Raw genomic sequence first — 25,182 nt, forward strand, 5'->3', positions numbered from 1 at the left:
CAGAAAGGAGTTCCTGAACTGCCAGTCCACACTAAGCTTTTATGAACATCTGCACCAGTTAACTGTAGCACAGCAGCTGGAAGTTGAGTGTAAATTACGGCAGTACATGAGCCACTCCATACAGAAGTTACCCACTCTTGCTGCAAAAGCAGCACTCCTCTGATAGGGAGTAGAACACATACTTCAAGGTAGCAACTGGTTTAGCCGTTTGTCTTCAATTCATTGAATTCAAAGCAACATATTCAGTGAGTCACAGCAATGACATGACTTACAAACAAGCTGGCAGAAAAATACACATCTTTGTCAATTATAAAACTCCTCTTTTATTATGTCTTGAATACAGGGAATTGCATTCCAGGAAGCATAAACCAGGAAAACAAATGACATATACATGACAGATCAACATTGAAAAGCCATTAACAGAGCACTCCATTAATCAGGCCATCACAGCTGAATCATCTCCTTAAAATGTTTTCCTGACAAATTAGCCCTCAGATTGACGGAAGCAGGTAGGATGAGAGTTCCCAGGTAGGTGATAGGCAGGAGACAGAAACTACATTTTAAAGGAAGAAGCTGCTCTGAGTAGATAGCAGGACTGACCAGCCTGCAAGACAAGAAGGCTTCAGAAGCATGGAGAGGCTACAGCCTGAAAACGCTTACAAAAGAAGTGAGGTTGGATGGGATGCAATGGCTAAATACTGTAACACCCAACTATTTTATAGCTTCTGTGGTTACAAAAATTCTAACATCAACATTTGTTCCTTAGTTTTCAGTTGCATTTGTCTTCAGCAGCAGACTTGGAAACCCTTAGCTCATACCACCAGCAAAGAGAAGACTCCTGAATTCCTAACACCTACTTTAAGTCTGGGAGGATACTCAAGAGAACCAGAGAAACTTGCTATGCTCTGCCCACAGAAACAAATGATCAGTCTAAACCAAAACAAACAACTGAGTGAAGAGATGAGTATTAGTGTAGGTTGCTGTGAACTTGGGAATACATAGATCCATTGACAATCAGTCTAAAAAAAAGAGGCTGTAAATGGGAGGTGTGATAGATTGCAACCTAACACAACACACTGAAATATTCTGATGCTTATCCACATTTGCAAAATCTGACATGTGCATTACTATCTTATTTCACAATAAGTCTCTGATATCATTTAACATACCTGCACGAGTATATTTCCTTTTAAGGTTCTTTTAAAGGACCTTTATAAGAGTATCAGAATCTATGCTACAGTATTGTGACATTTCTTAAATCCTCCGAGGAATAAATAATCCCTTTTTGGCAATACAGAAACCTCATCCTTTCTACCTAGATTTACTGTTTTAACATTTCCATTAGTACAAATCCACACATTTTATCAGAGATTATAATCTAATATTTATATACCCCAAATAAAAATGTAACTAATCCTATTAATTTAAAATTAACATTTTCATATCAAAGCATCTCAGCAGTTATACACACACCAATGCACATACTAATAAAATCAGAGAAAATGATGCCTAGCACAAAGCACCATTTTAACTGCAGTATTCCACAGCAGGCTGGTACTAACATGGAAGGCAGGAGTCAGCTGCTGCAGAGCACACAACACTAAAAAGAGACTTTTATGATAGAAATAATTTTTAATTCTTTATGGAGACAAAACAGATGGAGGGACAGAAAGGATAGTATCTCCCATAACAACTTATATCTAATCACTCCCATCAGCTGGCACTCAGGAGATGCAAATGGCTCCTGAATAAACTCAGATCAAGTATCTGAATTTTGCAGTCTGAATCCATTTTCATTAAATATTACATATATTAAACACCTGAGATGAATTCCTAACCCTCTGAAAGACAAACACCTAAAAAATACTAATGAGCTGTCATTGCAGAGTTCTTCGTTAAAAAAAAAATGATTTCATAAATCAACTGGAAAAATATGTGCCTCATTACTGCAGTTAGCTTAAACTGGATTTTCTTACACAGTACTGGCAAACATATTTTTAATCTTTCTAGGATAGGAAACACCTAAGAACTTAACAGAATTGCTTAGAAGTCTGGCAGTGTCTGGTTACACAAATATAACCAGGCTTTATGAGCAACACAATATTATTTGTTTGCATGTCTCTATATCCTCTACTGCCAACAAAAAAAGCAAAGAGTGGAAATAATTGTTAGCAAACTTCTTCTGGCAAAAACATTCATTCCAAGCTTTGTTTTCCGTGAAACTGGCTAAAGAATTCTCTTTCTAGTATCACGGCCATCTGTCCCGTCTGTTAGTGATAATGAGCACCAGCAAACAAGTCTCAAACCAACTGCCAAAAAAGACATCTTGGACATACCACCAACTGATTGAAGGAATTATTAGTATGATGCAGTAGAATAGAAGAGAAACAAATGTTGTGACCTTGTATAACTACTCGTATTAGAAATACATGACAGTTAAAATTTGTATTAGCTATATTGAGAAATATCCTCTACTTATGTTTAAACTTTGGAGAGTTCAGGGCTTGATTTACTTTGAGTCCTGCAAAGTCTGCAAGTGGAATAAGTCAACAGCATTTATCATCTGTAACTTCTTCTCTTGCCAGAAGTTCAGAGACAATAAAGAGTACATCTTCCCTCTTTCCTTGAAGCTGGAAGCTTTAAGCACACTCCGGAAAGAAGCAGGCGAGTGGAACCACTCCAAACCTCTTCAGCGTCTTTTCTTGGTCTAAAATTTATTCCTAGAAGTCAAGCACATGAATAGTTTTAAAAATACAATTCAAGATATATAAACTGCATAGGCTCACCATCACCCTTGACAAAATGGTAATGGAAAACCAATATAAATTAACTTGATTAACTTTCAATTGTCCTCACTTACGTGTTTAATCGTGTTACAATGCTATGTACTTTCTGAAGTACATTAACAGGAATGCCTCTTCCTATACACTTTGCAAACAATACAGTTTACCTATAGAGACAGATGGTTGTGGAACACTAGCCTCTATCTTTACATGCCTGTAACAACTTTCTTGCTACTATAGGATGGTTATATATCTGTTTCCTCACCAAGCATTTCTCTCTTTAGTCATCGGCCTTTACATGCTGAACTCTGCACATACTTGACCAGGCTCCAGGTTCCATTCTCCATGAAGCAAGCATTCTTAACCAGCGGATCTGACTGGATTTTTTTTTTTTTCTTCTCTTTGAATGACTCGGCAATGTTTGTAAACCAAAATACAAACTACAGCTATAGAAACAAGGATTTAAAAAACAGTCTCACTATGTATCTATCTGCCTTACACAATTCCTTGAGGAATATCTTGGCAGGCCTAAGTTCTCTAGTGCAACTCTCTGCAGTTGTCTGCACATCCACTTTTTCCCCCCTCAAACAGCTCTGTGAAAAATGCTTCTGTACTGTTTAACCCTGAGAATGTACTTCCACCCAGCAATTTCTCTTTTCCTGTAATTTTCACTTTGCCAATTTAAAAGCAGCAGGTTGGCACTGCCAGAGGTTTAGTTTGTCCAGCTGCCTCTTCCACAACTTTGTAACAATAATCCAGTGTTTGCTGAGGCTGTCTTTACTATTAGCAGGGTCTTTTTTCAGTCAGCCTTGTTCATTAACTGATAAATCATGCAGTCCATGTAGCAATTGTTACTACAGCCATTGTAACTGGTCCTAACCCTCTAATGTGTTTAGCTGTTTGCTCTTAGAAAGAGCTTAGAAAACCATTAATAACTACAAATATACATCTGCCTTGCTCCTTTCACGCCAAATATCCAAAGTTCTCTTTGAGCTGTTCTTTGTGTATAGCTCTGTTCTTTGTGGACTAGCTCTGCTAAGAACTACAATCATTACAAATGTTTTCAACTTGGGAAAAAAAGTTTCCACTGCTGGAAATTAACATATTTTATGTTAGGCTTATGAAGTGTTATTCTTCTATGGTAACATATGAACTATATATAAACTATGATCTATTTGTGGTGACTATTTACCTGAGCACTTTTTTTAAAGCCAGAATTGTCCTTTTGCTTTATATTCCATTTTTGTAGTAATAACCTGTTTGAAAGAGAAACAAACCCCAAAGAATTACAGCAGCTTTTCATGGAGACATACAGTAGCTTTCTATCTCTGTTTAGCCATGTCCTTGTGCAACACAAATCTTTTCATTGAGGAGGTATAATGCATTTTAAGGCTCTTTGCAAGTACTTTTGTCCACTATTACTATTGAAATGGCACTTTCTGGTTCTGGATTGGCAGTTAGGAAGTGTAACAATGAAGAAACATAACAATCAATACAATTTAACTGTTCTTCACTCCAGTTCTAGGCAGGTATCAAAGCTAGCTCTGAATGATACCAGAAGCACCATGGAATGGTGTGCCACTCGAGCCAATTCAGTCTACTCAGATACAGATGGCATGCAGTGCCAACAGGGATATGCTGCTCTACTTTTCCAATTACTATCAATCTCCCTTTCTCTTTGCCTCTAAAGACCTGTAAAGTTTCTACTAGCCTTTTTCTGGGAAGATTCCCTAAGCCTTCCTCTTAACTCTTCTTACATTTCCTGATTTACCCAAGGGTCTGACAAAATCCTTCTCCTCTCAAAGATCTCAACTCTCAATGTCAGTCTTTTTCTGCTTTCCTAATTAATTTGACTTTTAATCTTTTTCCTTTCCCTATTAAGTCTTGGGGCCACCAGAGTTTGTCCTGTGTCTTCCCCTCTTTCCTTCCTCACTGTAATTTTCAGCTTCCTTCTCTCTCCATAGAATAAGAATGTTCTGCCAACACTCTTCAGGTTGGTCTCTCTTTCTTTTCTCTTCCACATCCTCCCTCAATATGAAGTTTCTTTTTCCCTTGGGTTTGAGATGGGATTGTTTGAGAACAGAAGAAAGATCTTACATTATTCCATGCAGAGAACATAATTCTAGCAGACAGAATGGATGGTGATGCAGTTAGAGAAATCAGGGTGAGGTAGGATAGAAGCAGCCCATACAGATTTTAGAAAATAAAAATAATTTGCATTTTTGAGTAAGAAGTCATACTAAAGGAATAGGTACTAAAAAGAACATTGCACCACATTAACAAGAGTCAATTTCCTCTTTTAACAATATATACCAAGAGAAATACATCAATTTGGCAGATGACAGAACTCAGCAAGGAGAGGAACAACTTAATGTAATTTCTCTTTGATGTAAGAAACGGAGGGACAACAACTGAGAGAAAACAACAGCCCTAAAGTTTAACACATTGTTAGAATCTGCTCCGATCCTTTACTACAGATGGTGGCTAATTGTGTAAGACCTTAAAAGTAAATCCCTCTGAAGCAGCTTGCTTGCATGTCATTTTCCAAGCCTCAAAAAACCACTCAATTTGACAGTACAAGGAAAGAAACAGCAATTCTTTTTTTACATAGCAGACACTGGAAGCCAGTTATTCTTATCGACCTTTCATGAAATAAAAAAGCAATTATTGAAAGATTCTTGATAAATACTCACCTCAAAGATTTTGCCTGTTTCAAGAAACTTCTAGCTTTTGCTACTTCTTGAATAAGCTTCTTTAAATCATCTCCTTCAAAGTACGGGAAAACTGGATCCTGAAAACAGAATTAAAATATTCTACTTTAACCTGCACCTACTTACTATTTTCAATTTCTACCAACTTAATTAACTGAGCCTAAGCTCTAAATCTCTCTACTCCTATCTACTTGCAGAGAAGGTCTTGGTCTTACCAGGGGAGAGCAGAGCAACTCTGTATTGACTATGGTTCTGTTCATTAATATATTTTTCTACTGTGGCAATCCCTGAGGTCTCCTGCTGGAGCATTCACATGCTGAACACTGTATGAGGATTTTACAATTACATAAATAAAATAAAAGATGGTAAGGGTAAGAGGGCACAGCAAAAGATAAAGTTAGCTTAAAACCCACAGTGTCCAGATACAAGATTTTTTTTTTGCTTCTCTTTCAAAAACCGTATTCCATTGTATACTTGTTTCATGGGTTTGGTCACCTGACCTAGCCAGCTAGCAGAGAGGCAAAGCCATATATTAAAATTTCTCCTTTCGGTTTCAATGTGTAGTTATCTTAGGAGTCTTGTATTTATTTTTCTCATGATTTTTCTTTTTTAAATGCAGTTTGACTACTGATGAAGAACTAAGTTGAAATGAAACAAAACCAAACCCAACAAAACCAATCTATTTAACATACATCTTCAAAATCAAGCCCCTCCGTCAACATTCTGTGTGCTGCTAATTGTCCATCCACATCTCCAAAACTGCAATGGTAGCGCCCTCCTGTTTGGGAAGCAAGCTTCTTCAGAAATTCATTAGCTCCTCTGTTAACAACAAAGTAGTAAGTTACTTATGAAAATTATTTCCCTGAAAGCAACAAGAGTAGAAGAAGAATTTCTAAGAATTCCTCAAAGAATATTACATCAAAACAAATAGTTTGGAGGACATGATTATAAACTTCTGTATAGTTTCTATTTGTCAATTGCTCATGAAGAATATACACTGCTTAGCTGTCGTAACCTCCAAAGACAGGCTACTTTTGGACAATAGGTTCAGTGTAGCAACAGAACCAAAAAAAAGAAACTAAACCAAGAAATGCAGAAGCCAGGCTAGCAGGTAAAGGGCAGTAATATTTTACACACGGGAAGAAAACCAAAACCTGGGAGACTCCATAAAGGGAAAGAACATTTTGTGCATGCCCCATATTTTATTCTCTTGCCCCAGCCTCTATTACTTCTCATTGTCCAATGAGAACCATTAGGATAACTAGTACAGTTGTTATTGTATTCTTATTGCAAGTATGCTAAATCACACACTTTTACTGCCATTTATACATCATTTTAGAGTCCTGTCTCCCAAGTACTAGCATTGCAAAGTCAAAAATAGTCACATGTCCATTAATTTCAAGTAAGCTGTAAGGACTGATTCCATTCTGGACACTAAAATCTCCACAAATAACTAGATTTCTTTGAAAGGAAGCAGCAGATTTTGTTTCAGAGTAACTCATAGTCAGAAGTGACATCTTTCTCCCTTATTTATAAAGGCTTATAAATTATTGTTTCCATTATTATAAATTATTATCTCCATTATTATATAAGCAGATTTCCTTAACAGACAATTATTGGCTACTGACCAGTTAACCAAGTGATATGCAAATAAATTAACTCAAAATATTCAGAAGTAAAAGACTTTTCATAAATACTTAAAGTGGCTTTTTCAACTTAGGGCCCATAATTCAAAGTTTTTACCAGGAAGGAAGATATATAAAAGCTTATAAAGTAACACTCTTCCTGTCAAACCTCACTTCCAAAATCACAAAGGTCACAGACTATCTATCAAGAAGTCCACTACTTCTCCCCTTAATGGCTTGAAGAATGACATCCAAACTGTCATCTTTTGAGGGATTTAGCTTTAAGGTCTATTAGCTACTGTAGCAGTATAGGATCTGGGCAATTTAATCTGGAACAGTAATGGAGTTTTGAAGCAAATCCCCCAATTATTTTTGTCTGTCACACATTGGTTTAGCTCTCTCAGTAGCTCTGTTGTGTGCAAACTATACTACTTTAGCAGGATACTAATCTAGAAACTCCAGTGCACGTTTTCAACATTTTATCAGGTATTAGCGTGGTTGTACTAGCACAACATTCTCCAGTGTACACCCAGCAGACATGCCCACAGATTATTCCTGAACCATCCAGAGCTCTGAGAACACCCTGAAGAGCTACAGAATGGCCCAACCATTGTGTGTGCCCTATTTTCTCATGACTATCATCTCTCAGCTTTCCTTGAGATCCTGCTGGTCTTTCCTCATCCATCCTCAGTCCTGCTTTGAAATCTTTTGCATTTCCTATGACCATATTTTCTGTTGCTTGTTCACCTTCCTGAACCTTTTATTTCTTATGCTTTTTAATGTCTTTTTACAGCTCTTTTCCACTGCTGTGGCAACATCCACCTCACAGTTCAGCAGGATGCAACCTAGGACCTAACAGAAACAACACTGCTTGTCAGTTTGTGCTATGAGAGGGTCAAAAATTTCTCATGGCAGCTGGATAACCCAAAGGCATTACCCAGAAGTTGTTAACCCCATGACTGCCACTGGGACAGGAGGGCTGGCAGGCAAGGCTGAGTTCCTGAAGACCTTAGACAACTACTGCATTTTGAGGAGGCAATGTGGACATGCACCTATTCTAGAAAGAACTGGTGGCCTGTTTGGCTATCTGCTCCCTGCATCACACAGGCACAGCCATGAATTCAAATCTAGAGGAATGCATACTTTTTGATATTGTATCATGGTTCCCAATTCTGGACCATGCAAAGACCCCCGAAAAGGAACAACCAGAGATCTATCTTTAACCAACAACCTACTATGGCTGGCTTTAGTGCTTTCCCAGTGCTCCCGATTCCAGTCCACGTCAGTGTATTAACTTCTTATGCCTCTATAGGGACGTGTATATGATAGACTAATGATAGAACTGCAGGAATGACCTCAGTATTGCAGACTAGTGATGCATATCACTTCTTTGTGTGTGTGGAGGTAACTCTCTCAAGGACATAAGCTGTGGGAGATGAAGGCCATGTGGCAATTACCTGTGTCAGAACAGCCTTCCCAGTTCCCATATGCATGAATATCTAGCTCAATCCTGGTGTTCAGTGAACTGAGCACGTGGCCCATTTTGGTAACACAGCCTTTTGACAATAAATAAACCAGTAATTTTAAAGTTTTTTGTTGTTATTGTTCTTGCAAAGTATCATATACCTGTCTGTACAGCTAAAAGAAATGGTGTGGATTTTAATATCTTGTTTCTTTCCCAATCTTTCAATTTCTTTCAAAATCAGACTGCAACTGGTGTCAGGTTTTCCATCAGTCAATATGTACAGTGCCTCTATACCTTTGAAACTGAGAGCCTTCTGAAAAGCAGAAAATAAGCTTAAATAATTAGTACATTTATACGAAGAGTTATACTTAAGAATGAAAACACTATTCCAATGATTTAAGATAGTTTTATATTTACTACATCATTAATCAAGTTATTATTGTCTTTTGCTTTTCACTAAGTATGAAAGAGATCAAGGATATAATTTTGAAAAATAAACAAGCAGATAATTTGTAGCATAAGGCAATATAATCATAAGGAGGGCATCACCAAAAACTGACTCACTGAAATAACCAAATTAACTGGTTTTGGAGAACTGCTGACAGAAGATTTTTACATCACAGTTTGTGGTAGTTAAAGATGCTTAATGTCTGAAAATCAGGCTCACTAGGACTTGGCCTTTTTCTTGCTATGGTAACTGACTCAGTGGACATCTTTGTAATACAGACATGCCTTATAGTTCTACTGAACTTAATTCATGATGAATTCCATAAAATTTATAAAGAGATTCTGTAAGGGTGTCTGGAAGAAGAATCATTCATTTAAGGCAACATTTCTTTTTTTATTCAAATTTTAAATCTCAGGAAATTGCAAGTTCTTTCAGTCTCTGTTTTAAATTATTATTACTAGTTGATTTCTACACTGAGAACTTTTATAGGAGAAAAGTTTCTTCACCTGTTACTGAAGTTCAAGAATTACACTCAATGCCCATGTGATTCCAACAAACACTGCTTCTTTAAAATCCCTGTTTGGCCCAAAGCAAATATATCACAGCCACAGTTGTACATAAACAGAATTTTGAGCAACTGGCTATTTTCTCTCTCCAATATTTTTTGAACACAAATATTAATGCAACTATTGATATTTCACATTTTTCTTATACTCAGTATGAGCAATGAATTCTAGTATCTATGAGCCCTGGGGACAGGAACAGTAGCTTGATTCCAGATCTGTTCAGTGTTTTGCATATAAAAATGTTGTATGCTTTGACCAAGTAATTTTCCTAAAATATTATCAGTCAGATGGAAGTGTTTTATCACAAGACACAATGTCTTCTCCAAAATATGGTACACAATTTACTAACCTGTAAAGCCATAAGGATGCATGTATTACCATGAGCATGGAATTTGGATACCCACTGCACAGCATCATGACATGTTTGATCATTTGCCTCTACAAGACACTCCTTCCAACTCTCTGTGTTTTCTGCAAATCTCAGGAGGTTAAACCTGAGGAGAAAGATGGCCCACAACATGTAACCCTAACCAATACTATCAGTCACTTCAGATAAGCCTGTTTTGAAATAAAAAAACAAAACAAAAAAACAAACACACACAAACCCAAATCCAATAACAAACCCCAAAACAAAACCAGAAGCAACCAAAAAACCAAAACCAAGAGCCTAGTACTGGATTAAGGTCTTCAGCTTTGGAAGAGTCAGAAAGCATGTCTCACTCTGCAGGAAGACAAAATCTATGGGAATGCTGAGCCCAAAAGGATAAACAGCATCAGCCTATGGCAAATGAGGCTCAAATCTTAAAGAGCTCAGAATTAAAAACTGGTTAAAAAGAACAGAAAAAGCAGTTCATGTCACATGCATATTATGCACTAACAGAATCATTACTTGTACTGTGTTTCAGTACTGTATTATTTGTAATTATTAAGTAACCTTATTATGTAATAATAAGTAGTGCAGATTTCAGTCTTTATCAGTAGTTCATCATACCTGACTTCATTTTTTCTCAGCTGTTCCCAGATAAGAGAGGTAAGTTCTTTTGTGATATGTGGCAAGTATGGGTCCATGGATCCGGATGTATCAATCAAAACACAGACATTTGCTTCTAAAATGGTACCAAACAATCTTCGGCTTCCTGGGCCAGAACATTAAAACTAATTAAGTGTCATTACACAGGCTTTTTTTATTGAACATATTATTTTATTGAGCATACTGTAAAATCTTCAGTCTTTAGGGGTTATTCTGGGCATATTTCTACATAATAAATTCTAATCTGTGTGGAAATGAGGTAGTTCAAAGGTTAATAATAGAAAAATCTTTGCCATTTCAAATCTAGCACTGTCAAGCATTAATTACTAGCCAATTGTAGCAACTTGCATTAAATAATGTGTAGCTCCTACTTTACAATCCAGCAAAAAATTAAACTGTTTCCCAACAAAGATCTTTATAAGCAACAAAGGGATCAAAGTACTTTTCACCAGCAGTGATGCTGAACTTCTAAATAGGGCACATTCTTAGCAGAAGAAACAGAAAAGCTAATTTTGCTTGTATATGCCATTGTATACATTCTGTTGATAGAAAGCTTCTGACACCAGGAACCTTGTATTCATGAACACGACATACAAAAAAGAAAAACTTACATCACAGCCCTAATTATTTCACAGCAAGCTAGATGTTCATCAGCTACACAGATGCTGAATTCTCTTGTATTCTTATTTTATTGTCATAAAGATACATTTTAAAATTTCAGTGAAATGCAAAACAATGATCTTTATTCATATTTGAGGTCCAGATTTATGTTCAGATTTATTCTATTAGAAATAGTAGACAAGAATATTTAACATATTATAAGTTGTGCTTTGCAGAAAAACGGATGCACACCAATACCTGACAGAAGCCACTGTATTCTTTGTATATAGCGCTGCAATACTTTCTCCAGTTGTTCAGTGTAGGTTTCCAGTTCTTTAGACTGAAACTGCAGATGTTTCACAACCCCCTGGAAAAATTCAGTTTGTACAAAAGCATTTTACTTCAAGAGATTTGAGCTCAGCTGCTGTATATGCAATGTCTGCATTAGAAACCAGGGAGATTAAGTTTTTTGTCTTTACCTCTATGAAATAGTGTAAGAAAATTTTTGCAACTCTGTTGCTACTAAATAACTGGTTTACCCAAATTAGGAAAGCCTAGTTCTCATCTCAGCCAGTTGTGCTGGGCAACAAAATCATATAATTTGACTGGACAGGTGCATCGGTTGCATTATTTCTTACAGTTTTATAGATATAAAAGAGCAATAATATCCTGGACTTAACTTTCTATGCTTCTCTCCAGTCATTGCACAAACCCAAACAGTCAAGATCGAACATTTTCCCAGTTTCGACTCACATATAATTTTTAAAAGCTTTACTTAAAATTTTAAAATTATTTTTCACACTGTATGATCAGAGGAGATGCCATATGTTGTAAAGATCCCATACAGTTTGCACTTCAAACATACTAAGTATTTTTTGTGGTGAATAAAAGACCTCTAGCTTTCTAATAGAAGGGTCATTTAGAAAGAAGAACAGGGAATAGTGGAGGGAGCATCACACTGCCAAGCCACAAACATTGATCAACATGCATTGTCTTAAACAAATACAAAGCCTTTCAATGTTGTAGGTATATGACATCTGCAAAAGCTTACATTGATTTCTACGCTAGGGAAGATAGTACAGTATTTTGCCGATACTTTCTTGTGCAGAGACTCCACAGTTTTCTTTTGGTGAGTACAGCCTGGACCAAACATCAGTCTGGGCAATTCCAGTTTAAGCTTTTTAATACTGTACTTGGTCAGCCACTTGTAAGACAAACAAATGGAGCAATTGGTTGTTAGTAAATATTAGACAGTTTAAGTAATAATACATTGTACAGAATCACAACTAACATGTTCACATTAATTCATATGGATAATTCTAAAATGGCAATTTCCTAGTAAGGAGCAAAATACCTCTTTGCTTGAACAGATTTCCTCTTTTTTTGGCAATGTAACAGAGGGAACAGACTTTCTTACGCACATTATCTTTGGATACTTTCGGTATACTGTACCTAGTTAAGAAAATGAACAAAGTAATATTGGGAACCTTAGGTTTAAATCATAGCCCTTTTGAATCTGTGGATTAAAAAAAAAACCAAACCCCAAAACCACCCCAAGACCCAGACTAGTATTTCAGACACAATTCCACATTTGAAAAAAAAGCCGAGTTTGATACATTGAAGTACTTTAAAAAAAAATCACTTATTTTTAAAAATTGTCACCTTCAAAACATTCCAAACCAAGTCTTCTGTAATCATCTAAACCATGATGACAGCATTTTTCCTTAGAGCATCTTTGACCAAAAGATCCCAAAGGACTTTACCAACCCCCCCCCCAAACAAAACCGAAACACCCAACAAAACACCCCAAAAGAGCCAACCCCTCCTAAACCAACATCAAACCAAAAACCCCCACCACTATTTGATAAGTGAAACTCACTTCCACTCACTATTTAAAGCACACTGATTATCAGTGACTTAACATCCTAACAGTTTTATAATAAAGATGCTGATAAAAAAAAGGCTTCACCATCATATCCTGGTAAGACGTACCCACATTTCTTCCTTTATCAGTATAAAATACTGACACAGAAAACTCTGGCTGCTTCCTTAGTTTATGCTTTCTTTTATTGTTAGTCTGAGGCCATTCTTTTATTGTTTGTGCTACAAATTAATAAAAATATAAAAAAATGTTGGCTTACTTCAGCTAGATAAAACTCTTATATGCAACCCTATTATTCAGTTCATAACTTCCTATTACCACAACTATAAATACTTAATTTTTAGATACTGGTTAAGAAAAATCCATATTATAGAACTACTTATGCTACTTTCATAGAAATGGAACCAAAACCTTTACAAATTTATAAATTACCATCAGGAAGAATGTCACAGGGCATAATTTGAAAAGATTAGGGGTTTACAATAAACATAGTATTTGTTGGAAAAGCCAATTAACATTGTACAAAGCACCTCATATGCAAATATGAATCCAGATTTGTAAACACTGCTACATATCAACAATCTCATTTCAACAAATCAGTAGATTTCAAGACTCAAATTAATGCAAAAAAAAAAATTGCAAATGTTAGCAAAGATACACAGGAAAATTACAAAAATGGAGGAGAAAGGAATTGGACTTTAAGGGACCAACAGTGACTGGAATTAATTTAAGAGCTGCTTCATATATCAGGAGCAGTTGCAAGAGTCAGCACTTCAGATAACCTGACATTTGTGGGTTTTTTTCCTTCATTACTGGATCATAAATAAATCAAGTGGAACAGCATATTAATTATGATGGGATCTAACAGTATTAGCAGAAATATATATATATATATTGAACTAATAACATAATAAATCTCTGAATTGTTGAGCCTTTGAAAAAAAAAGTAGTATGAATTGAAAACCAAGGGAAGCAAGGTTCTAATTATGGCTTCAGGCATGAGACAAAGCAGGGCTCTACTTTCCACCACACACATTTGACATTTCCTGATATAGGATGGATGTTCAATCATATGACCTGGAAATAGCTATACAGCTGTGCACTGTTCCTTCTGCTCACAACCTAAAAGAAAGCTAGATACAATACAGCTAAAACTCATACCGAAGTAATTTCAAAACAACTGCAAAGTTTCCTATCAGTCTGATTAAAGATTAAAATTGCAAGTATTTCTAAACCTTAAATTAAAGCTCTAATTTAGTATTTTCTTTTAACCCAAAGAAAGTGAAGACAAAAAGCCTCTAATCCGTACATACCTGGTGGAATTCCTGCTTTGGTACTAGTAGGACGCCATGCCAGTATGTTTATGGAAGTACTTCTCTCTGCACCATGACCGTCTTTATTATACTATAGGCACATATAATTAAAAAAATTTTAAAAGTATTTCAGTTGGATCATAACTGCATTAATCAAAACTGGAACTATCCTTCATTATTCTCTAATTCCTGTTTTACTCTGGCTCTTCTATAAAGTCAGCAGATTGCCATGATGACTTGTTAATTTGCGATTTCTTGCTAGGTTAAGTAACTCTAATTGCTCTGTTTTAATTATCTTGCCAATTTCATCCGCTGCCATAAAGCTAAAGACTAACATCTACAGGCAGATGAGTTTGGACTATTTTTGCCACCTGAAGGAGCAGTCTAGTATGGTAATGGCACTGTTTTATAGAAGATACTATTTTCCTCAGAATTTTATTGAATATTGGAAACCTAGTGCTGACAACAGTAATTTTTCCTTTAGGTATGGCTCAACCCTCTAGGGGCTGAGCAGTCTACTAAACAACATGAACACTCATTTAACCTACTGTAGGATCAGACTTTTGCTGTGACACAGAGCCTTCAAGTAACTGACATCTAATTTAACATACAGCCCTACTACAAATACCACCAAACATCTACAGACAAACCTGTATCAGTTTTCTACAAGTTTAATCACTGTAAAACTATGCTATGTAGTCGTATCTCTGAGTGATTACTTTTTTCCTGCATTTGTGAAGAGCTGTTGACAATATACTGGTTTTGATAAAATAGCATGGAAGACCTGTTTGAGCTTACCTACAAAAGTCTTTGCAACATGAACACACCTGCACTTAGGAGTGCCATTCCCATTTCAAACATGAGACATGAAAATGTAAGGTCAAAAGTTAAGTACATCCTTTGCAATAGGCAGTTCTGTATCTAGCCATTTATACACCAAAGTGGTAAGCACTGGCACTGGCCATTTATGTATATCAGAGATTTGCACACCCACTCAAAACAGATGCATACACAGTCAAAGTTAGCAAGGAAAACATTAGCAAAATCCCAAAGGACTCAGTAGCGTAACTCCACGGAAATAACCACAGCGGGCAGGAAACAAATCCTGAATTGTATTTCTTGTTTTATGCTGGCTCTCTGTGTGGCCAAAAGCATGTTACTCAGCTGCAGCTCTCTCATCTGTAAATGAGCAGGATACCATAAAATTCAGTACTTGCTAGAAGGACTTGTAAAATTGACATAACTTAATAAAGCACATTTCTGCCTTGCCTTTGCTTTCATTAAACACTAAATTTTTAAGCTCAGAGGAGGAATTATTTAGACAATTTTATACACTACAGTGTGGTTCCATTATAATTAATTACTTAGCAGGAGTTAATAAGATGTACTTTTTTGTTTATGTAGCATTTTGAATGCAAATTAAAATGTAAATTCAGAGTACTATCACAGTGCTGTTTTACTTCCTTCAAATTTTCAGCCTAAGCACTTCCTTCACAAAAAGCAGCACCTGATAGTTGGGTAGGATCTCTAATTAAAACACACAGAATCTTAAAAATAAGACCATTTCAAACCATTCTAGCCAGACTGAGAGCTGTGGGTTTAGGAGATGGCAACTTCTGCGGCCTTTTTTTCTCTTTCTTCGTAAGCGCATTTGAGTCTCCTTCTGGTACAAATGGATTAACAGACTGATTCATTGAACGTTGCTTTAAGGATTCCACTAGGAAGGCACACTGCAGTGGAAGTTCACATTGTTTAGTTAATTCATATATGTGAATTTTAAGTAAATGACATTTCAAAGACAGGTATTCTATATTTATCACTTTACTAATAAATAAAATTAATACCAAATTTATTAATCTGGTAATGCTTAACACCTCTAACTGAATACGAACCCCTTCATGCTGTGCTTGCTCAAACAACAAAAGAGTGAAATCCTCCCTGCTCTGAGCAAACATTCTAAAAGAAAAGGCAACAGTATGCATACCAAGACCAGAACAAATTGGAAGAAGATGAACCAAGTATATGCGACTATTAAATAATAACAAAATATTTTAAGATCCCATTGAATATCCACCAACTCTTCTTTTTAAAATTACTTCTGTGACTCAGACTTGCATGTAACAAGGTGCTCAGATCTCTGGACAAATATCTCACTGCATATATCTTTCTAATCACACTTTTGTAAGAAACAACCACTGTACTGCCAGGCTGGCTATACTGCCTCAGTCACTCTGTTAGATATCTTTGGAAAAACTCATATGCATGTAATATGAAGAGATATGGTCTAGTTCTACACCTTCATTACACTTCAGAAAACAATTGTTTTAGAATTGAACGAAAGTATTGTGCCAATGACAACCCCTCCCTCCACTGTGACTTACAGGAACATAATATTATATATTTGTTATATAATACATAAAACTTTTAAATATATTTTTATATATATAATTATAATGGACAATTAATTACACTTGAGAAGAATTAATCATAGGATTATAGGACTGGCAACAAAAAGGAGAATCACTTCAATTGTAAACTCCTTGTATTTGATAAGGAATCATGGCCACTCCATCACCAATCACTGCAATGCTATTGTACAACTGCTTTCTAGTCCATAGTTACTCTACAGTGACTATTCTCACACTCTAGAGCATTCCTGCCCATATTACAAGGATTTTATTTTTGTCCAATCTTCTGCATTGTCAGCTGAACAAACACTGTTGAACTTCTTTCTGAAGAAAAATGTAACTTAAAAAGATACATATAATTCATACCTTTTGGGAGTAGTTGTTTGCTTTCTCCATTTCAGACACAATAATAGTGATATCATCACTTTCAAAAATACCTGATAACCAAATATATGCTAATCAGTGTGGGTTTTTTAAGTGTACAAAATGTATCTTTTTTTTTAAGTGTACAACCATGTGTAGAGCATGTAGTATCAATTGAAAGAATCAAAAAGCCTTTGTTTCCTGTAAGCCAGGCAGTCTGGACCTACCACATCAGAAACTATATTTTAAATGCGCATCTTTAAAATATCTAGCAGAAAATAGTGAATTCAAATAGAAAAAATAAAATAAAAAAAATATTCCTGCATTAAGGCTGCAATTATAATATTCTGCAATACAACTGAAAGCCTCAATCAAACTAGGTCCTCTGTTTATATCTCAGTGCTAGTATAGCATTATCACATCCTAAAAAAGTAAACAACTTGACGGGGGGGGGAAGCGTTAATAAATGTTATTTAATTAATGAAAAAGTAGTACATGCTGACTTTCCTTTTCACATACCTGCTTCTCCAAACCAATGAAATCTCCCATTGGCTGCCTGTACTATTTCTTTAAAAGCAATGGCAGTTTCAGTTGGGTTAGCATAGCGGGCTGGCATAATCCTATTGGAGTCACGGTCCTCCATTACACTGAACAAACAGACATGAAGCTGCAAATCAAAACCTCTGCAAACTTCAGCCACATATGCACTGACTGTGTGCTGGAAGACAGAGAAGGGGAAAAGAAAAAAAAGAAAAAAAAAGGGGGGGGGGGGGGAAGAAATCAGTAGTGACCCTCTACCTCAGATGAGCTTCCATCTACTCCACTGGTTCCTAAACTGATGTACAAACACTCCCAACCTCAGCAATTCAGTACAGGAACATACCCTGAGTACCTGAATGCCTCCCTCAATTCATGCATACACACAAAAACTGTTGCTATTACTAATGACAATGGCAACAGCATCGGGATAGCTATGGGAATCAAAGACACAGGTCATGGACTTCAAGGTAGCCATGCACTGAAGCAAAGAAGTAGGGATGGAACTATTCATTTGCCGTTTTGTACACATCCTTTGTTTTCTTGTTATCCACATTGGCTTCTAATGATTTCTTAGGTTTGCCCAGAATTTCCAGAAGTTCGGTAACAAAAGCAAGAGACACTCTACTGTACATGCACGGTTATTCCAGTTGGATTACCATACGTTCAGAAGCTCTAGGCTGTGCATGTGGCTTAACAGCCACAGAGCCCATGCATGGAACATATATCCAAACAATAGATTACTGTTACTAAAAATAGGAGCTGTCTGTACATAGCATACTATGGTGTTCCACCATAAAATTATTTGTGGCTTTGTTCTTGTGAGTTATAAGGAAATGGTATCATAAGAAAAATCAGAATTGGTTTGTTCAAACCCAGAAGTTTGCTGTGAAATGATGGCTGGAGCTGGAGTGGGAAAGGAATCCTAAAAACACCTCCTGAATCTTCTATGATTCACACATTATTAATAATCACTACCTCCAACACATGAATAGCAACTGCAGACATGGAAGTTTGAGATCCTGACAGTTGTGCTGGCTTAGATATGTAAAGGACAAGTATTCTGCCAACAAGGTATGGTGACTAGCCAAAAGAAAGAAAAAAAAAAAAAAAAAGGAGAGAATTAAAGTTGAGATTAATTCTGATAGGAACTTGCAGAAGAGTTGCAAAACCTGGGATGATACTTACTGTTTCCTGATCAGGTATTCCAGTAGTCAGCAGGTAAAGTCCTTGTGATTTGTGTTTATCTTTGTCTTTGAAGTCCACTTCCACAGCTCTCCTGAGAGCACTCATGAAATTTCTACTCCCTTTGCACTGCAAGTTTAACACCCATCTAAAAGATGATGTTTACAGTTCAAAGAATGAAGCAACACAACCTTTTGTTTCTGCTTAAAGCAATAAAGAGAACTAAGAATCTTAAGTAACACTGCACTAGAGTCTAAAATTTTTGACAATGACAGACAGCAAAACCAGATTACAGAATGACCCAAATTATTTGTTCTGGTTTATGTACTGGCACCATGGCAAGCTAGTTTTTAAGATAAGATTGAGAGCATAGAGATAAAAGAATTCTCTCTTATGTAGAAAAATTGTAATATAGTAGAACTTATAGGAATAGAAATGAAACCACAGAGGTATATTGAAACCACTGAAGGTGTAACTCCATAAACAGAAACCTGGGATTTGTTTCCAGTGTATGTGGGGAGAAAACATAGTTTAGCTTTCACATCCCAGTTGAATTTGAAGCAGTTTTCAATTCTTCATGTAACCTGTGCATTTCTTAGACGGACACTTCTATATCTGCGCACATATATATTCTGTATACATATGAAATACAAAGTCACTAGGACATAGTAGACTTTATAATGCTGTTTTCACAACAAACCATCACAAACAATCAGTGTAGAACAGTTCATGGCAAACTATTTTTGTAATATGATAAATTTATCAACTTTCTAAATTGTTCAAAATGCTGTTTAAATCTGTTTCTCTGTTTTATCTGTTTTGTGGTACCTACGATCACTTAATTCAGATGTACAGGAAAGTTACTTGATCCTACCTCCAAGCATTTTGTAAATTTTCTGGTTGGGAAGGAACCAGTTCCAGCTGCCAAGGCATAATGTCACTCCCAAATCTTTCACGGAAAGATAACAGCAATTAATTTTCAGATTAAGGTTTAGAGCAGTAAACAAAAAGATAGAATAAATTCACTGAAAAAGAAAAATCTCACTTGGGGTATTACAGATGTAAAATTGCCTGATGCTAACTATTTTCTATTTCAAACCATTTAATTATTCACACTTATCCATCACTCAGGGGTTGTCAGATTTTCAAGGTAGTGGGCCAGACTACATTTTTCTTTCCTGAACAGGATCTTAAGTGAGCTGGAAAAAGCTCAGCGGAAAGATTGCAGCAAAAAAACCCCAACCCTCAGATGCTGCCTGTATCTCTCATGAGACAAGGGCTCTCTCCTTTCAGGTTTGGAACTCCATAAGCTGCTGTCTCCTGCTTTTTTTTACCTGCCATTCAGAAACCTGCCCAGCTGCTGTTCAGCAGCTGTGCCATACATTTCTGGCTACCAGTGTTGAGTATGGAATTTTAGTACTATTACATTTTTAAAAAGTACTGGAGTTACTATAAAATTTAAAGGGCATTCTCAATTATGGTACCTGAGACACCAAAATCCTCTTCCAGTAAAAGTTTCTGACATGTGAATTAATACTGTTATGAACAATATAGCAGGAAGATAATTTGTTACAGGTATGATACAATGAGTTCCAGTGAGCCTCACCCAAAACAATGATTTTTAATTACTAATCTGGTCTCTGTACCTCTGAGCCATGCACCTATCCAATAACAACAAATCAGTGTTACTCTTGCAAGTACTTAATCATAAAACATTAACTACAACTAAAAAATCTAAAATATGTCCATTAGTAACTACAATCGCTCAACATACTTCTTTCATTGCAATGCGTTACAATTCTTTTAAAAGAATCTTAAATGGTTGCTTACGCTATAATATTGAAGTAATCCTTATTTGACATTTGTTCCTCAAGTAAAAGTCGCAAAGAATGTTGGATATGGATGATGTACATAGAGTTTGTCACTGATATATCAACAAGTATAACCACCCTATATAAGAAATATGGTATTCATCAAAGAAAAGAAAAAAAAATAATCTTATTTAATTACATATTTTTATCTTCACTGTACTCTAACTTGCCAGGGAAAGTATCTTCTAGCTATGTAACAAGATGTATAAACACTGAATCTATATTTAAAAAAAATAATCTGCAAAATATAAGGTAAGATTTTAAAAAAAAAACTAACAATGGAAAATTCTATCTTTCTTAAGCTATGCAATAATCAGGGTACTGGCACATGTAGTGCCATAATGGCTGTTGAACCCTAAACAGGTCCTCTTTCTTCTCTGTACTTGAATATCCAAAACACGCCTGAAATGTGTGGATATTATCCAATGAGAAGAGTTGCTGGATAGTTCATTGTCCTTTCCCCAGCCATAATTCCAGGAATGTATGTAGTATGACTCCAAATATAAATGGTAAGTTTTCTCCTAGCAAGTCAGTGACAGAGTGGTTGCTCAGGTATGGACTGATGTTAACTGTCACGTTACCTGTTTTGAGAAAAAGTGTTAATGATGACCTTCTTCAGTATGGTCAGTATTAAGTCTTGCTTGTAGAGACAATGGAGGATGGTTACAGTTAATGGACAGAGGATATCTTGGGATCAGTGGTTATGAAAAGAATCACAGATGTGATGGACAGTGGGACACGAGTTCCCAACACGTTACAGTGGCCAGATGAGCTAATTCAATCCTTGATCAATGAACAAGAAAATGTCTAGTAACAGTGGCCTCAGCTACCTTTCTTTTGTCTGAAACTTCATATTCAAGGTTTGTAAACAGGACAAAAGGAGCAACTGTGCAATTGAGGTTGGGTAAGGCCTCACACACAATGTAAATAAACATAATCCTCAAATACATAATCAGATGAAGACCTCAAACTTCACACAGGAAAAAAAAAATCTTAGGTTTTTGAGTATACCTACACTGACATTTGTCATTTGGCACTAGAATGCACTTCAACAAGGGGTGGAGGCAGAAGGTAGTTGGTAGGCTGAATCTCATCTTCTCATAAGCACCCATGACAGGCTGTGCAGAAAAAACTCTAGGCATAAATACTAATAGCATGGGTTTGAAAAGCTGAGTGTAAACCCTACCTTTGGCTGGAAACATCAGGTTCTATTTATGTGTGGTTTAAGACAGAACATTCCCCAAAGGCTTACTTGCTAGATAAATCAAATTGAAGAGTCTCATCCTGTCTCATGGAAATTGCAGTTTTGTGTTGACTAATCATCAACGGATTCAGTAAATTCACTGGATCATTAAAAAAGCTGAATATCAATATCTGTTTTTGAAAGCGGATTGCTTACACTGGTCATATCTGCAACTGTTGTTTCTAAATCTGACTATTTTTCTGCCCTGTATTCCTTGGTGCTGACTTACACACAAAGCAAAGGCTGGCAAACTAGAACCATTACCAATACACAAAAAAAGGGTTATCAAAGTACGATACCTCCTTTCACAAACACTTCCCCATATTCTTCTGCTAGCAACAGATAGCCAGTCAATTCGTTTCTCATAGATTCTTACCATTTTAGCAAGGAGTTTCTATGGATAAAAATATAGAAATTTTAAGTTAAAAATAAAAAGTTCAAGTAAGTCTTTTATTGCCAAATGCTTAATACAGCATAGTTATGAAAAAAATAATGATTTTCATTCATTTTGACAGCAGCATTTCATTCTTAGTAAAGATAAGAGAATACAGTCCATGAGAAAAACATACAATGATAAAAAAACAAAAAAGGTTCTAAAGGTCTAAACTCTCCTCTTCATGTTTCCTCTTGCTATCATGTCCCAAAACAGTGGTCAAGTACATTAAAAAAAAAAAAAAAAAAAAGAAAAGTTTCAAAACACAGTTTTTACAAGCTTACCATTTCTTCAATAGCAATTTCAGGCAGTGTTCATAACAAAACACATCATTTAAAATAAACACAATATTTTCAAACACATACTGATCTTGAACACAGTATCAATTTGAAGACATTAAGGCAATTTATCCAAACTCTATAGAACATGACCTTTGCAAGCATATGTATGCATTATATGTATGAGGGCAAATCAAGCAAGAAACTCAGAAATAAAGCTATAAGGTAGCAGCTTTTGGAGCACAAAACACAAGCATCTACTGATGATCAAGGAGCCAGAAGCTGCTTTCATGTCTGCCAGTTAAACTTTACACTCTCCTTTGAGGTCTGACTATAGAGTTCTACAGATTTCTCATCCCTCTTCCATTTTAAATAAATATTTGCCCTGCCTGGAAACATTCCCATACCCCTTTGTCAGGGCTGCTAGAAGAAGGAAGACAGAAAAGAAAAACAACACATAATTTGTGTGCTTAACACAAACGAACGTGTCTTGGAATATAAAGCTGCTCTGACTTGAGATGATGCAATCAATACTTAACATAAAACTATTATCTATAAGGTATTTAACTGTTCTTATTGAATTCACTAGTGACACCATCTACAATATTGTTTGCAAGCTCTCTTTTAAAGCTTCCCTTTAGACAGACACCAAAGCCAAGGCTACTTGCATAGTTCAAAAATCATTTACTTGATAGAAAGTTACCCTATGAAAAATTCACTTACATTACCAGAGACTCAGCCATGGAGATATTACTTTGTTCTGCCACTCAATTACACTTTAGAGATCACCACACATGCCACACAAAAGAAATGGTTCCCTGCCCTACTTGCCATCCACTGTATTTATCACCAACATCTCCCTCTGTCTCAAGGGTGGGCCAGAGTACATAGCTGGTTTTTTCTACTTTTAGTCTTATTAAATCATTGTCACCGACCGCAAGGCAAACTCCACATGCTTGCTATGGAAATTACTGATATTCCTAAAGGCCTGAAAGAGTATTGAGAAACAGCCTTTATACGCATGGTTACAGACTGGAAGGCATGGAGTTTCTCAGACTGAATGGGGCAGTTGGTATCATTGGACATACCTACTTTTTTTCTGAACTCTAGCCAGCTTTCTGAGCCTAAATAACAGGGTGTGCTCAACCTTCTTAACTCTTGAACACTTTCATAAAAATAGTTTCCCACTAATTTCCTGCTAACTAATAGCAAACAAGGCTTAAAAGCTTCCATTTTGTGATTGCTACTTTTTGCCCCAGGATAATAACAGTTCTTGTCTTGCCTGTAGTGTAGAATGTGGGGCTCTAGATCTGAAAGCACTGGGTGCCTCTGCTCATCATAACTTGCTGCACAATGACACAATCCTCTTGTTTTTCCCAGGAGTCAAATCCCTCCACAGTATTTTACCTTGCAGATAAAGGTGCAAAACCAAAGCTGCAGCATCCACTGTCCACACATGCCCAGCTAAGCCTGAAGAGTGTAGTTTCCTCATACCACACTCACATTGGAAGAAGAAGGAGAAAAAAAACCCAAACCTCCATCCAAGTTGCAGATGAAGGGGGTAAACTAGAATAATTTACGAGAATGTGGTTTGCAGTGCTAAGCTGCCACAATTTTCAGAGTTCACATTAAGTATAAAGAACAATTGAGCATATCCTAAACCATGAAATGCAAATACCCAGCTTGCTCTGACACTTTAGAGTAAAGCAAAAGTATGACAACCTTCTATAAAGTAAGCAGAGATAAATTCTGTTTTCTGACTTTTAAAAAAGGTTGGTTATGCTGAAAACACATTGAAATCAGTTGTCCTTGACAGTCACATTAGCAAAAATATATTCTGTCTAAATGCATGGCAAGAGTGTTGCAGGAATGTTGTCAAGGCTAAAATGCTACTCTTGGTAAAAGAGTAACTTCAGAGTGAATTAATTCTGATGTGACCATCTGCAGAATATTACCATTTGGCAATTCTGTAGAATTTACTACATTTGGATGTCATCATTTTACAATGGAGACAACTAGCTACTTCCCATGTGGAAAAGGTGAAAGATTCACAATGAAAAGGCTAATGTGATGTCTCTGAAAGTACAGATCAGGTGCTGAATTCAGAATATGAACTCTATCTCCAAATCCTACAGGACTCTCCATATGGACTGTACTACATTACTGGTCTTAAGGTATTATAGCAGGATTTCAAACAGAAGGAAAGTGGGTGCTGGATGCTGTAGGATCTACCCCAAACTACACAGGAGAAAAACTCATGCGTATGTACACATTATCCAAAGAGAGAATATTGACTAATGCAAGATCATGATCAAGGCAACCTAATTTTATTCCTGTGGCTTTCTTCATAATGCAGACTTTCATATGCTTCTGCCACCTTCCCCACACAGAGAAATCAACATCACTGATCTGGAATACTGTGTCTTCTTTCATCACTCCCC

At 36.3% G+C, this 25,182-nt stretch overlaps 1 protein-coding gene across 1 annotated transcript in view; it reads right to left on the reverse strand.

The window, feature by feature from the left end:
• Nucleotides 1–321: 321 nt before the first annotated feature.
• The window catches only part of VWA3A (von Willebrand factor A domain containing 3A), a 38,566-nt gene continuing 13,705 nt past the window's right edge, over nt 322–25,182 (reverse strand). Inside the window, exons 16-35 of the mRNA XM_075058946.1 lie at nt 22,330–22,424; nt 20,747–20,866; nt 19,791–19,865; nt 18,920–19,064; nt 18,710–18,814; nt 17,714–17,912; nt 17,198–17,268; nt 15,995–16,153; nt 14,424–14,514; nt 13,221–13,331; nt 12,583–12,680; nt 12,280–12,432; nt 11,487–11,595; nt 10,590–10,734; nt 9,948–10,092; nt 8,746–8,897; nt 6,187–6,313; nt 5,477–5,574; nt 3,976–4,039; nt 322–2,720 (exon numbers count right to left, since the gene is read on the reverse strand). Of these exons, the coding sequence (XP_074915047.1) occupies nt 2,715–2,720; nt 3,976–4,039; nt 5,477–5,574; nt 6,187–6,313; nt 8,746–8,897; nt 9,948–10,092; nt 10,590–10,734; nt 11,487–11,595; nt 12,280–12,432; nt 12,583–12,680; nt 13,221–13,331; nt 14,424–14,514; nt 15,995–16,153; nt 17,198–17,268; nt 17,714–17,912; nt 18,710–18,814; nt 18,920–19,064; nt 19,791–19,865; nt 20,747–20,866; nt 22,330–22,424 (2,268 nt within the window). The 3' untranslated portion in view covers nt 322–2,714. The remainder of the gene's footprint in view (nt 2,721–3,975; nt 4,040–5,476; nt 5,575–6,186; nt 6,314–8,745; nt 8,898–9,947; nt 10,093–10,589; nt 10,735–11,486; nt 11,596–12,279; nt 12,433–12,582; nt 12,681–13,220; nt 13,332–14,423; nt 14,515–15,994; nt 16,154–17,197; nt 17,269–17,713; nt 17,913–18,709; nt 18,815–18,919; nt 19,065–19,790; nt 19,866–20,746; nt 20,867–22,329; nt 22,425–25,182) is intronic.

This window comes from Buteo buteo, chromosome 27 (genome assembly GCF_964188355.1).
Source record: "Buteo buteo chromosome 27, bButBut1.hap1.1, whole genome shotgun sequence".
Taxonomy (NCBI): Eukaryota; Metazoa; Chordata; class Aves; order Accipitriformes; family Accipitridae; genus Buteo; species Buteo buteo.